Source organism: Pteropus alecto, unplaced genomic scaffold (genome assembly GCF_000325575.1).
Source record: "Pteropus alecto unplaced genomic scaffold, ASM32557v1 scaffold86, whole genome shotgun sequence".
NCBI classification, from domain to species: domain Eukaryota; kingdom Metazoa; phylum Chordata; class Mammalia; order Chiroptera; family Pteropodidae; genus Pteropus; species Pteropus alecto.
Window position 1 is genome coordinate 17,341,728 of NW_006442109.1, and position 12,203 is coordinate 17,353,930.

General features: G+C 37.4%; 1 protein-coding gene across 1 annotated transcript in view; it reads left to right on the forward strand.

The window, feature by feature from the left end:
- The first annotated feature begins 1,251 nt into the window (after nucleotides 1-1,251).
- NEDD4 (neural precursor cell expressed, developmentally down-regulated 4, E3 ubiquitin protein ligase) overlaps nucleotides 1,252-12,203 on the forward strand; it is a 96,559-nt gene continuing 85,607 nt past the window's right edge. The window contains exon 1 of the mRNA XM_006920336.3: nucleotides 1,252-1,406. Coding sequence (XP_006920398.1) covers nucleotides 1,362-1,406 — 45 coding nt within the window. The 5' untranslated portion in view covers nucleotides 1,252-1,361. The remainder of the gene's footprint in view (nucleotides 1,407-12,203) is intronic.

Consider the following 12,203-nt stretch of genomic DNA (forward strand, 5'->3'; position numbering starts at 1 on the left):
GAGAGAGAGATTAGGGAAAAGTATTATTTTTTAAAGTAAAAGGACATACTGAATATTTTCAGGTTATTTTACCACTAACCCACTAAAAACACAGGCACGTGAGTTTATAAAACAGAGGAATTAATATTATGATGGCTTTTTATATTTAGGTAAGCAAACAATTCATGACCATTCGGGAATTTTGCACTCCTGTTTACTTAATTGCCACCTTTCACCCCAATAGATGATATAATTTTATGTATTAACAGAATTGATACATAATATGAAGTGGACCCTGCCAAACATAATTAAAGTACGATAAAAATCTTATAGAACAAATTAATAATGTGGACTATAGTCTCGTTTCTGCCTTTCAGCACTTTAAACCATTTATTACGGATTCCTTAAGGAACTTAGATTTTGAGATTCTAGAGTTCTGCAAATTTCTGCAACTGCAGAAAAATGACGATATTAATTTTGACAATGAGAGTTTATAATTTTCTCCATTCTCTTTTATGGGTGCTTTTCAGTGGGGGTCCTCCTGTGATTATGGAACTACAAAACTCATTAGACATGACTATAAATAAGCATAATTACTCCATAGCACAGGAAGTCCTCCTCGTTCATTTTACTTTTCCCCCATCTTCGCTGCCTTCCAATGGTGTTGCAGGTCAAGGCTTAGCTAAGCAGGTTTAGAGGGATAAGCTTGGAAGTTGGACGTTATTGGTAGGCTTTAAAGATAGACTATATGACATGAAATAGCTTATGAATTGGCACAGTGTTTGCAAATCACAGGGAGAGGTGCTGAGTGCAGGACCGATGCGATCCCTTCAGGCCTCCCCATTTGTTGCCTCGCTCAGGCTGGACTTTCCGTGGAGGTCCCAAGGTCCAGCTTCCATTGGAATCGCAGCCTTAACCCACCCACAAGAAAGCATCTGATTTTTAGCTTGTAGTGAGGCTAAGATGAAGTCCTTCTGATTCCACGTGTCTAGTGAGAGGCTAAGTTCTGGGGCGGATCTCAGTGTGACTTGTTGCTGAGGAAAACCGCGGCTTTGTTTCCCAGGGGTACGGGCCGACGTTCCCCAGGCCTCCACCGCCGGCTCGGCGCAAGGCCTTGGGGCTGCGCGACTCCGCTAGGCGGGCCTGTCAGCCACCCACCTCCCGGGGCGGGGGCGGAAGGCACGTCCGCGCCACGCGTGCCCCCACCGCGCTCGCTCTTCCACTGTCGCCCACTGGCCAGAGGAGGCGCTGCGGCCGCCTGGCGGAGCACCGCCTCCTCTTCCTCCAACTCCTCCCGCCTCCTCCCTCTGCTCCTCTTCCTCACTCCAGTTCCCACTCCCTGGGCGGGGTGAGCGCGTCCGGTTTACTGGAACGGTTCAGAGATGGCAACTTGCGCAGTGGAGGTGTTCGGGCTCCCGGAGGACGAGGTGCGGGGGCCGCGGGGCCGCGGGGCCGCGGGGCGGGCTTCCCATCGCGCTGCCCATCAGCCAGACCCGAGGAGGCGGTGGCGGCCAGGGGCTCGGCTGTCAGCCTCCTCCTTCCTGTGCGCGAGACCCGGGATCGCGCGAAGTGCCGTGGGGACAGTGAGGGCGCCGCGGCGCGCGCGGGCTGGGGATGGGGCTTGCTTTAGGGAACCGCGTTTTTCCTGCAAACCGGCAGACTCCATACCCTTCTCCTCCCTGAGCCGCCGCCTTCCTTGTCAGTTTCCTTCAGGAAGTGTTGCAGAGGGGGCTAGGGAGCGAGCGGCGTGAGTGCGCGGGGGCACCCGCATCACCCCGCCATCCCCTTCCTGCTACTTCGGGCCAAGTGTGCGTGAGCTCCGGGAGGGTGGGGCGAATCTCCCTGGAGCGTAGCATCCCAGCAGTTGATGAGCCTGCTCTGGCAGAGGCCCGCTGGACTTAACTTTACGGACTTTGACCTGAAGACTTCCAAGTGAATTGTCATTATCTGTTTTGGTTTTCTCTTTTCTTTCTTTTATCTGCAGTCCTTTTTAACTCCCCAGCTGGAGGGGGGATTGGAAAGCAGGCAGATAGATTTCCTCCTCAAATTTAGCAACAAGTGTCAAGTGTGGAAAGTTTATGCTGTGTTTCACCAGTTTGTTGATATTTAAAAAATAAAGCTGTAAAAGTATAAATACTTGAAAAAATTTCCCACAGCTGTTCACTCTGAAAATTAAGTTCTGCGATTTGAGAAGGCAAAGCTATCTCTTAGTTAAATAACTTATACTGGTTTTGCCTTACGCTTATTAAAAATAAGGCCATTTTAAACGAGATGTGGCTTTCCTGTATTCCTGGTGATTGTCTCAAAAAATGAGAGTGGATGGGAGACGAAAAGGCTATCTAGTCTAACAGTGACTAGTTCCATGAGAAAAAAAAACATCAAATTTAAGCATTCTTGTTGACTAAGTTATCACATCTGCCTTTTAACAGGATCGGACCCACTTAACTGTAAATCCTTCAGCCTAATTGCGTTGGTGTCTTCTAAGAGTAGTGCCTTCTTCTAGTACTTGTTATCTTAAAATGTCTTTAAAAAAATATATCATTTACATTTCCCTTGAAAGTTCTTTGTTTATAAACTGTGGGCAGCTTGTTGATGCAGGCAAGTTAGTGTTATGAGAATGATTATGCAATGCGATTAGAGTTTAATTACTTAGTTATTGCTACCAGAAGAGAAGCAAAGTGGTGATGGACAAATGGTGGCAGCTTGGCAGTCCCTTGGAAACAACAGTCAATACATTATAGCTAAAGATGATACTCAGCTAATGTTCTGTAGAAGAGATCAGAGGAAAATAATGCAGTGTTGAACCAAGGATAGCTTTCTTCTTATCAGTCAGGTCTCCTTGCTTGTTACAATAAGCTGTCCAATGCAGATAAACTTGAGCTGGCATCCAACCTAAGCAGGCTGGCTTTGGTCTTTCTTTCCCTGTTGTTGTTGGTGGTGGTTGTGTTACTCAGAAGTAGGCTCTGCTCTTCCAGGTTTCTTATCTCACTCCCTTCCAGCAGAACCAATTGATCATAGAATATTGCAAGAGTTATCATTCACTGTCTGTTCTCTCCCTCTTGATACAGGACCTGTGTTTTCAGTTATCTGCCTCTCACATCACCCCTTTGCCCAGCTGAAATGAAATGACTTGTGGCAGTTAGTGGGTGGTCATTAAGCAACTGAGGCTAAAGGCCAGAAACTCCACCCTTTGAAATGAGATTTTCCTGAACTTGCTGAAGGATTTGTACTTCTGGGAAATATAATGGCATAGGGCCCACTCTGTTTGCATGATGGGGGTCTGGTCGTCAGTCTCATGACTCCAATTTCCTTCCAGCTCCCTCAGTCCACTTTGTCCACATTGAGGAAGAGAGTGAAACAGAAAGATAAGAGATGAAGTGTTGTCTTCTACTTCTTCCATTGTAATTTAGGTTATTCAACATTTATTAACTCTGTTCAGTTTCATGCAGTATGCTAGGCATCAGGAATACAGAGAGAAAAAACAGTCTCTGCCTGTTGTGTGAGGAGCTCATAGTCTGGTGGGAAAGAAAAAAATTGCTTGTTTTCTGGTCGGGGTTGCCATCTAATCACTAGCACTTGCCATTTATATTCTCATCCATCACAAAAGTAAAAGAGGGCTTAGAAAAGCCTCTCTCTCCCTATTTAAAAAAAAATAGCATTGTAGCTGTGTCATTTTCTAAAACTCAGACTAGTCTGGGAATATGCAGCCCTCTGCTGTTGGTTAAAAGTAAGAGTTTTTTCTATTACAGCAAAAAGAGATGACTCTTATTTTAAATTTGAAACAAACAAAGAGTAAGATGAATAGACATGGGATGGAAGATAGTGAGAGTATTATAATTAAGCCAGTATTTACTGAATAGCAACTTTAGCAGACTTTAATACTAATATGCTCATACAATAGTGGCATTGTATGAGCATGTTAGTATTAAAGTCTGCTGAAGTTTAGATCATACCTCTCTCTCACTTTTTATTGAATTTTAGCTCTTCTTTCATATATATCTTTCAATAAGAGATGGCTCCAAGTGCAGAATTTTGCCCTAAAGCATAACAAACCAAGGAAGTAGTATAATATAATTTATACCGAATTTGCTCTGACAGTCTCTTGGGATAAACAGTAGAAGATAACTCCCACTAATCTTCGATGAGGCATGTGGTAGTTATGGAGACTGGAAATCAGCATCCCTTCCAACCTCATTTCAGTGGACATCTCTGTTATGCACAGGCTGGGAAGCTAAACACCATGGTTTCCAGACTCTCTTGTGCCTGGAACTAGGTTGTGAAATAGGTTTCCCAATTAGGTGCATTTACTTGAGATTTGGAAGGAGGAAATGAAGTAGAACATAGCTTCTTGTTTTGTGTGTGTGTGTGTGTGTGTGTGTGTGTGTGTGTGTGTGTGTGTGTGTGTGTGTGTGTGTTTCTTTTTCTGCTGACAAGCTTGGTCATGTAGACATTGAGTTTTTCTGCAGAAGCATTCCAGTATCTGGTAACTTGTTTTGTGGGTATTGATAGAAAGTTGCAAGTAGTAGAGGTGGTGCTGGTGGCTTCCTCATGTCTCTGTTGGGTATGTTCTGGGGCAGAGATGGCAGTTTCCTGGGTGGGCCAGTATAGAGGTAGGTTCAGGTCCCCCGGAGGCCCAGCCTGCAGCCTGCCCCTCTGGCTCATCCAAAGGTTTGGTAAACACTTCATTCCCTATATTAACTTCTTTCTTCCTAAAACATCAAGTGATTTCTATTTCCTATAACTGAAACATGACTGAAACAAGGAAAAGAAAGAAAAAAAGGAAAGAATTGAGAATCTCCATTCCATAATTTGCATGTATAGAAGAGTGGATGCCTTTAATGGTGTCAGCTAAAGCAATGCATTAGCAACAGGATAACTAAGAAGTGTACATTCTAACATTTCTAGACCCACTAATCTGAGCAGAAGCAGACCCTGCCTGTCATGACATTATATTGAGCCTGGGAACAAAGTTCCCAAACCTTTATTCACTGCACACAAAGAAAGAGAAGCACAATTTAAGCAGCTGCATTAGTATTTAGCTCGATCTTTCATGTATTATTTTTTCCATTACTGCATTTTTGCAGCTGTCTAATTCCAGCATCATTCTAAAGTATTTTTATGAGTTTCCATGGGACCAAAAAAGGGATAAATACAGTTTATTTCTTAATAATTCACTTTTTATATCTTTTAAACCAACAGAAAATTTTGAAGTACAATGTGAAGAACTCCAAACGCTCCTCATTCGGATTCTTCAGCTGCTGACATTTCTCCACAATTGCTTCGTCACTCTTTTTTTGGCCATTTTCATTAGTGTCTTTCTGAACCATTTGAAGATACAATACACTATCAGCTCTAAATACTCTAATATATTTTTCTAAAACAAGAATACTTCCCTACATAACAGCCATCCAACCCTCTAAACCAGGAAATCAGCATTGATACAGCACTACCATCCAGTTCACAGATCCCACTTAATCTTTGACAGGTGTTCTAATAATTTCTCTTTTTCATTTCTGGTCCAACATCCTATTTAGGAGCATATAGTTCCTGCATTTGTTATGTCTTTACAGTTTATCTGAGTTCTTCAGTCTTTCTTATCTTTGACAGTTTTAAGAAGTATAGGTTGTGTAACCTCTAGGTTGTTCCTCACCTTGGGTTTGTTTACTGTTTCCTCATGACCCTGCAAGATGCAAGGTTATGCTTTTTTGGCAGGAATTAGAGAGACGATGCTGTGCTCTTCTCAGTGCATCACATCGGGGTATATGATGTTGACTTGTCCTATCACTCTCTGTGATATTCTTGATCACTTGGTCATTTGGATGTCTGCCAGGTGTCTTCTTTGTAATGCCACCATTTTCCCCTTTATAATTGGTTGGGATTTTCAGAGATTATGCTAGTATCCTATCTTTCAGTCATCAGATCTCCATCCACCAGTTTTAGCGTCTTCCATCAGAATCAAACACCACTATTTTTTGTTTCCATCTTTATTAATTGACATTCTATGTAAGAAGAGCTTTTCCTTTATCCTTCATTTATTTATTCATTTGTTTATATCAAATGAATTGATAGAATCCTATTTTATTCAATTGTTTATATCAAATGAATTGTAGAATCGTATCTTATTCAATAGATTGTAATTACTATCAGTAAATATTTTGTTGCTCAAATTATCCCTGTTTGGTCAGTGGAAGCCCTTTTGAGCAGGTTCCTAAATCATTGTGACAAGTCCCCATCATTCTTTGAACAATTCATTACTTTCTGGCAGAATATGTTCCAGGATCCTCTTGTATTTTGCCTGGCCCAGTACTCTCTTGAATCAGCCACTTCTCTTAGGAATACTGGTTCCATTTAGCTGAATCTGGGTGCTCAGTGTGCTTGTTGTTACTTCATGTTATTATTCTTCAGCCATCTCAGGAAACAGTTAAGAAATTTGTGTGTGTGTGTGTACTGCACACAGATATAGGTATACACATAAATCTGTAGCTATTTCTGTATCATTCTATGTACAGATATTAAAAAATCATTAATTCTTTCCAAAGTTTTCAATTCAAATCTAATATCTCAGGGTTCTCTATAGCCATAAGTATCTCCTCAAACAGTGAAAATTCTGACTTTCATTATCCTCATTATATTAATTTATGTGCTTAATCCATTTACTTACGCTTTTTGGTGTAACTAATTTTCTAACCATGAAGATATCTCCTTTGTCTGTCACTTGTGCCCCTACTTTCAGCTCTAGTGGGAGTACTGCTATTTCATCTCTACATGACACCCTCCTCCTCTCCTCTGTGTCCCATGGCAATGGGCACGCTACTGAGAATCTCTGTATGACACCTCCCTTCTTCCCCCCAATGCCTCATGCTGGCAAGCGTGCACCTCCATAAAACTGCCCTCTGCCCCCAAACTCTGCCTCAGATAAGCCTGCCATTGACTCCTGTGCACCAGGGAGAGCAAATGAGAAGGAATTTTATATATATGTTTTCACACACACACACACACTTTGAGAACCACTACTGTCTCCTAAAGCTAAGGATTCTGAGTGTTCTACTTTATCATGAGTATTACTGCCAAAAACTCCTGAGGAGCTTTGACCATGCAGAGCAAGTTTATAGCAATCATATACTCCACCTTTACTAGGACTGATTTCATTCATTTATTTATTTATGTATGTATTTATGTATGTATGTATTTTTTGATAAAGATGATCTAGCATTTTAAATTTTTATAAAATTTTTCAAGTAGATTTAAACACCAGAGGAAGAAAACTGCTGTCAATTCATAGTTTGTAATTTTACTTTGGAAAATATGCTCCTCATAAGTCATATAGCATATGTTGAAAAAAAAATTAAAAAAATACACATCTCACCAACCTGCCACAGCAGTTTTTTTGTTAAATAAGTATTCACCATTTATATTATTATACTATATAAATACAGTAGTATTCACATCTGCACCATTGCATCTTGTTCATAGTTATTGCACAGATTTTGCTTTAGTTTTCTGTACACATATCACAAATTAATTGCAAACTGGTAGAATTTTAAAATCACTCAATGTAATAAAATATATAGGTAGATAGGTATAGATATATATCTCACAAAAGCTATCTGTTCCTTTTCCCTCATTCTTATTAGAGACAACCCCTTGCTATGTTGTTTTCCACCTGAACTGCTTACACTCTACACCTGTTGTACAGCCATCATCTGCGGGCTTCTATCCGCTTGCATCATTGTGAGAATTCTTTTAATCTTTACTGTTGGATTCACTGCTTCCTTCATCTCTTGTCTTCTTTCCTAATTGAGTCCCTCATTTGCTGACTTAGATCCTCTGTATAAGTGCAGGTCCTATTAACTGGAGTATTTCACAGTAGGTTTATATGAACCTACCATTTAACTGTGGGACTCTCTCACATATCAGTATTTATAGTGTTTGATTTTTTTCTCCCCACCTTGGACCACTCAGTTTCCTCAGAAGTCTTCCTATTCTCTGTTTGGTGAATGCAGGTCTGGCAGCCAATGTTCTTGGCTCAGTCTTTGTGTAAACTTTTTCTTGCTTTTGATAAGATGCCTTATTCTACTTTCAGCAGCTGCAGAAAGGTTTGAGGTTAATCAAGAGTTTGTCAGCCCTACTATGTGCCAAGTATTCTGCTGGGTTCTATAGAAAATACAAAGATAACAAAAATCTAAGTTTCTCGAGCTTCAGAGTCTCACTATTTTAAGAGTGGAGAAAGACAGTTTATTGCCTCAGATATAAGGTAGTTTGTGATAGATGCTATGTAAATGAAGCTATAACAACAAGAAGAAGATTCGTGTTAAGGCTGTTAGAAAAGATGGCATTTGGACTTTAAAGAAAAGCAGAGCTTTTTTAAAGAAAAAATATAATTTAAAAAGGTGAAAGATTTTTTCACTTTGAAGAGAAACCCAAGCATAAAATTATAATTTAAAATATATAAAAAGTTTAAAAATTAAAACAGAAACAATCATTTCATCGTTTTTACAGCTGTTTTCATTGTTGCATATTTCCTTCTTCATCCATCTGCACACGTTTTTACAGTTATCAGAAAACAAATATTCTGCCTTCTGATTTTTCTAGTTAACCTTGTAATTATTTTGTCATTAAATAATATTAATAATTACATTTTAATGGCTTCAAAGGAACCTGCTCAGATGATATAGGATGTTAACAATGAAGGAGTTAGGGGATGGGGAAGAATATCCCAGGCAGAGGGAACCCAGCTTGTATAAAAACTCATGGGTAAGGAAACACAGGATATATCTTTTTTGAAAAAAAAAAATTAGACTGGTAAGGAGAGTAGGCAACAGAAGGATGGGAGAAGGATTAGGAGAGTAATAAAGAGTTTCCCAGGACCTGTGAGAGATGGATAAACCTAAGCTCTGCATTTCTTATTCCTGGTTGGTTTGTTTTTGCGGGGATGGGGATGTGAGGCGGGGAGTGTTGACAGAAGATTAAGGAGCTGTTTATGAATTGTGGAGAAAAGCTCAGCCCTGGGAAGCTGCTTTTAATTACTGAAGCCACTTGTATAGGTAACACATTACCAGTTTGTTTCTCCCTGTCATTGAGAAAAGCCGCATATCTTTATCTACAATTTGCAACTTATACATTTCACTTTCAAAAATCAATAATGCTCTCTTATGAGTGGAAGGGGAAGATTCCAGCTTAAGTGAAGAGCTGTGATCTGTTTGAGGATAATGTCCCTGTTTTGATTAAGGAAAAGATGTTTAAGTTTTGTTTCTTTTTTACTCACTTGAGAGCTGTCCAGATTTCTGTTAATAATACTTTTAGTATCATGATTCTAAAATTATTGAAGAGTTTTGTCTCCAGTTGAAGTTTTTATCCTCTTCTTCATTTTCGAAGATGATGTGAGGTGTTATGATCTCTGCTTATAGATGTGACTAAAAACCAGTTTTGACAATTTGCTAGCATAAATTTATAAAATAAAGTTAAACAAGTACAAATATGAAAATATATGGCATTTCTTTTTTTCTTATTTAATTTTATGAAAGGATCTTAAATCAATATAGCTTCGTATCAGTTAACCATAGCATCTAATATAATTAGTTCTGATTTTTGTAATGGGAAATGCAAGGAGAAAGTTAAAAAGTTAAACATGTCTGTGACTGTGAGTAATTTATCATTTCCTGGAATTGTTTTTAATTAATGCTTGTTACATTTTTCTTCAGGGACTTCTGGGGGATAGTTTCAGTAGAGGCTCCACAAATATGGATTAATTTTTTTTAGAGGGGTATGATAATTTCAATTAAGTTCATATACAAATTATAAACACTTGTCTGCACTTAGAAAAGGTAAGATCAGCAAATAACGTTATTTGCTGATGGCACTTTTGATTACACATTATCACTTGAAAAAACTGTGCTACTAAGTCATCACAGAAAAGATTTCTAATTTTCAGAATTCAGTCTTGGAGATTGGTGCCCGTTTATCATATTTATTCAGTGAAACCTCCAGGAACAAGGTGGTTATAAGTACATAGAAATGGAAGAAGACTAAAATAAATGCTCTATGATATGTATATTTTCTCCCTCTCAGACCTCTCCTCAGAAAGGAATATGATTGTTGGAAGTGGGATAATTTCAGAATAGAATCAGTTAGGTTGCTATCTGTTGGGCAACATTTATTTCATATTGTTTTTGATCTTGTTAATGGTACTGTGAATACTCTTATGCTTATCTCCTTGAATACGTGAGCAAGTGTTTATCTACGGGATGTATCTAAAAGTAGAATTCCTGAGTTATTGATTTAGATTTTTATTAGCTTTTGCCAAATATCTCCTCAAAATGATTCTCAATTTGCAGTTTTACCAACAGTGTTTTAGAGTTCTCTCTGGTTACCCGTGAGATTGAGGATCTTTTTATGTGTTTATTAGCCATTCTCTATGACTTCTTGTATTGGGTTGTTTATATTTCACTTACTGGATTTTAGGAGTTTTTAAAATATAATTTGGATAATCATAGTTTGTCAATGGTACATATTTTAAATACTTCTTACACCCTGTCTTTCCCCTTGACTTTTCATTTTGCTCATAGCATTATTTCTCACACAGGTTAATGCCAAATCTAACAACTTTTCCCATTAGGGTTTTTATTTTTTTAAATCCTTTCCTATCCCAACGTTATAGAAATATTCTTAATTTTTGTATAAAATTAAAAAATTTTCTTTTTCACTTTCAGACTTTAATGCATCTGGAATTTGTTTTTATATGTAGTATAAGATAGTGATGGAATATTATTGTTTACTTCTTTACTCACCCCTATGAATTTCAAAATTATTTGTTAAGATCTATGAAAAAATTCAAGGCAGGGAGTTGGAATTGAATTGAATTTATAGGTTACTTTGGAGAAAACAAACAATATTAATTATTTTCATCTATAAATATAGTGAATTTCTTTATTTAAGTCTTCTTTATGTTCTTCAATTTTTAAAATAATTTTATCCATAAAGGTTTTTAAATGTTTTTTAAATTAATTTTATTTATCTGTGTCTAACAGTTTAGGTTACTTGGGAATTTCTAAATATATGCATTCTCTGTTATGATTTTTTCCCCAGTTTTGATTTCGAACAATTTCAAATCTATAGGACAGTTGAAACAGTAGTATAATAAATACCTGTATACTCATCAGCTGGATCCAGAAATTGGTAACATTTTGTTTATTTCCTTTATTTGCATGCTTACAAACATTCACACACACATACACACACACACACACACTCAGTGTTCAACTTTTTATTTGTTGAGCCATTTAAGAGTAAGTTTCAGACTTATCACAATTTATCCCTAAATATTTCAATATATATCTTTTAAAACTAATACATTCTTATATAAAACCTCATAGTGGTATTGATACCCAAGAAATTTAATATTTGATACATTACAGTACCAGTACATTATAGTGTTTATTTAATATATAACCAATTGAATGCAATTTAAAAAATAGTTATCTTCCTAAATAGTTATTACAAATGATTAGGAACTCTTGATTTTGTGTTATTGTATACATAGCAACAATGACAAATTCATATTAGTTCTAATGACTATAGATTTTCTTGGAAGCAATGATAAATTATTACTCAATGTAAAAATTTGACTCTAATTTTTTTGGCTTTCTTGGTGGATAATCAGTCATCTATACATAACAATATAGTTTTCATTTTTTTCTTATAAAGCTTTTAATTGAATTAATATTTTATATAAAAATTGTTAGTTTTAATATATACAAAAATAAGTTTGAAAAATACAACGGAAACTAATGTCCCCATTTTTTTGCTTTTTAAAAAAATTAAAAATTTTTTTTAAATTACAGTTAACATTCAATATTGTATTAGTTTCAGGTGTACAGCATAGTGGTTATATATTTATATAATTTATGAAGTGATTCCCTCCAGTAGGTCTTGTACCCACCTAATTCCATATATAGTTAGTACAATATTACTGACAATATTTCCTATGCTGTACTTTACATCCTCATGACTATTTTGTAACTGCCAATTCATACTTAATCCTTTATTCTTTTTCACCACCCAAACCCCTTCCCATCTGACGACCATCAGTTTGTTCTCTGTATCTAATCTGTTTTTTTTATTCCATTAATTTGCATTTTAGATTCTACGTATAAGTTAAATAGTATGTATTTATCTTTTTCTGCCTGACTTATTTCACTTAGCATAATAGCCTCATGGTCCATCCA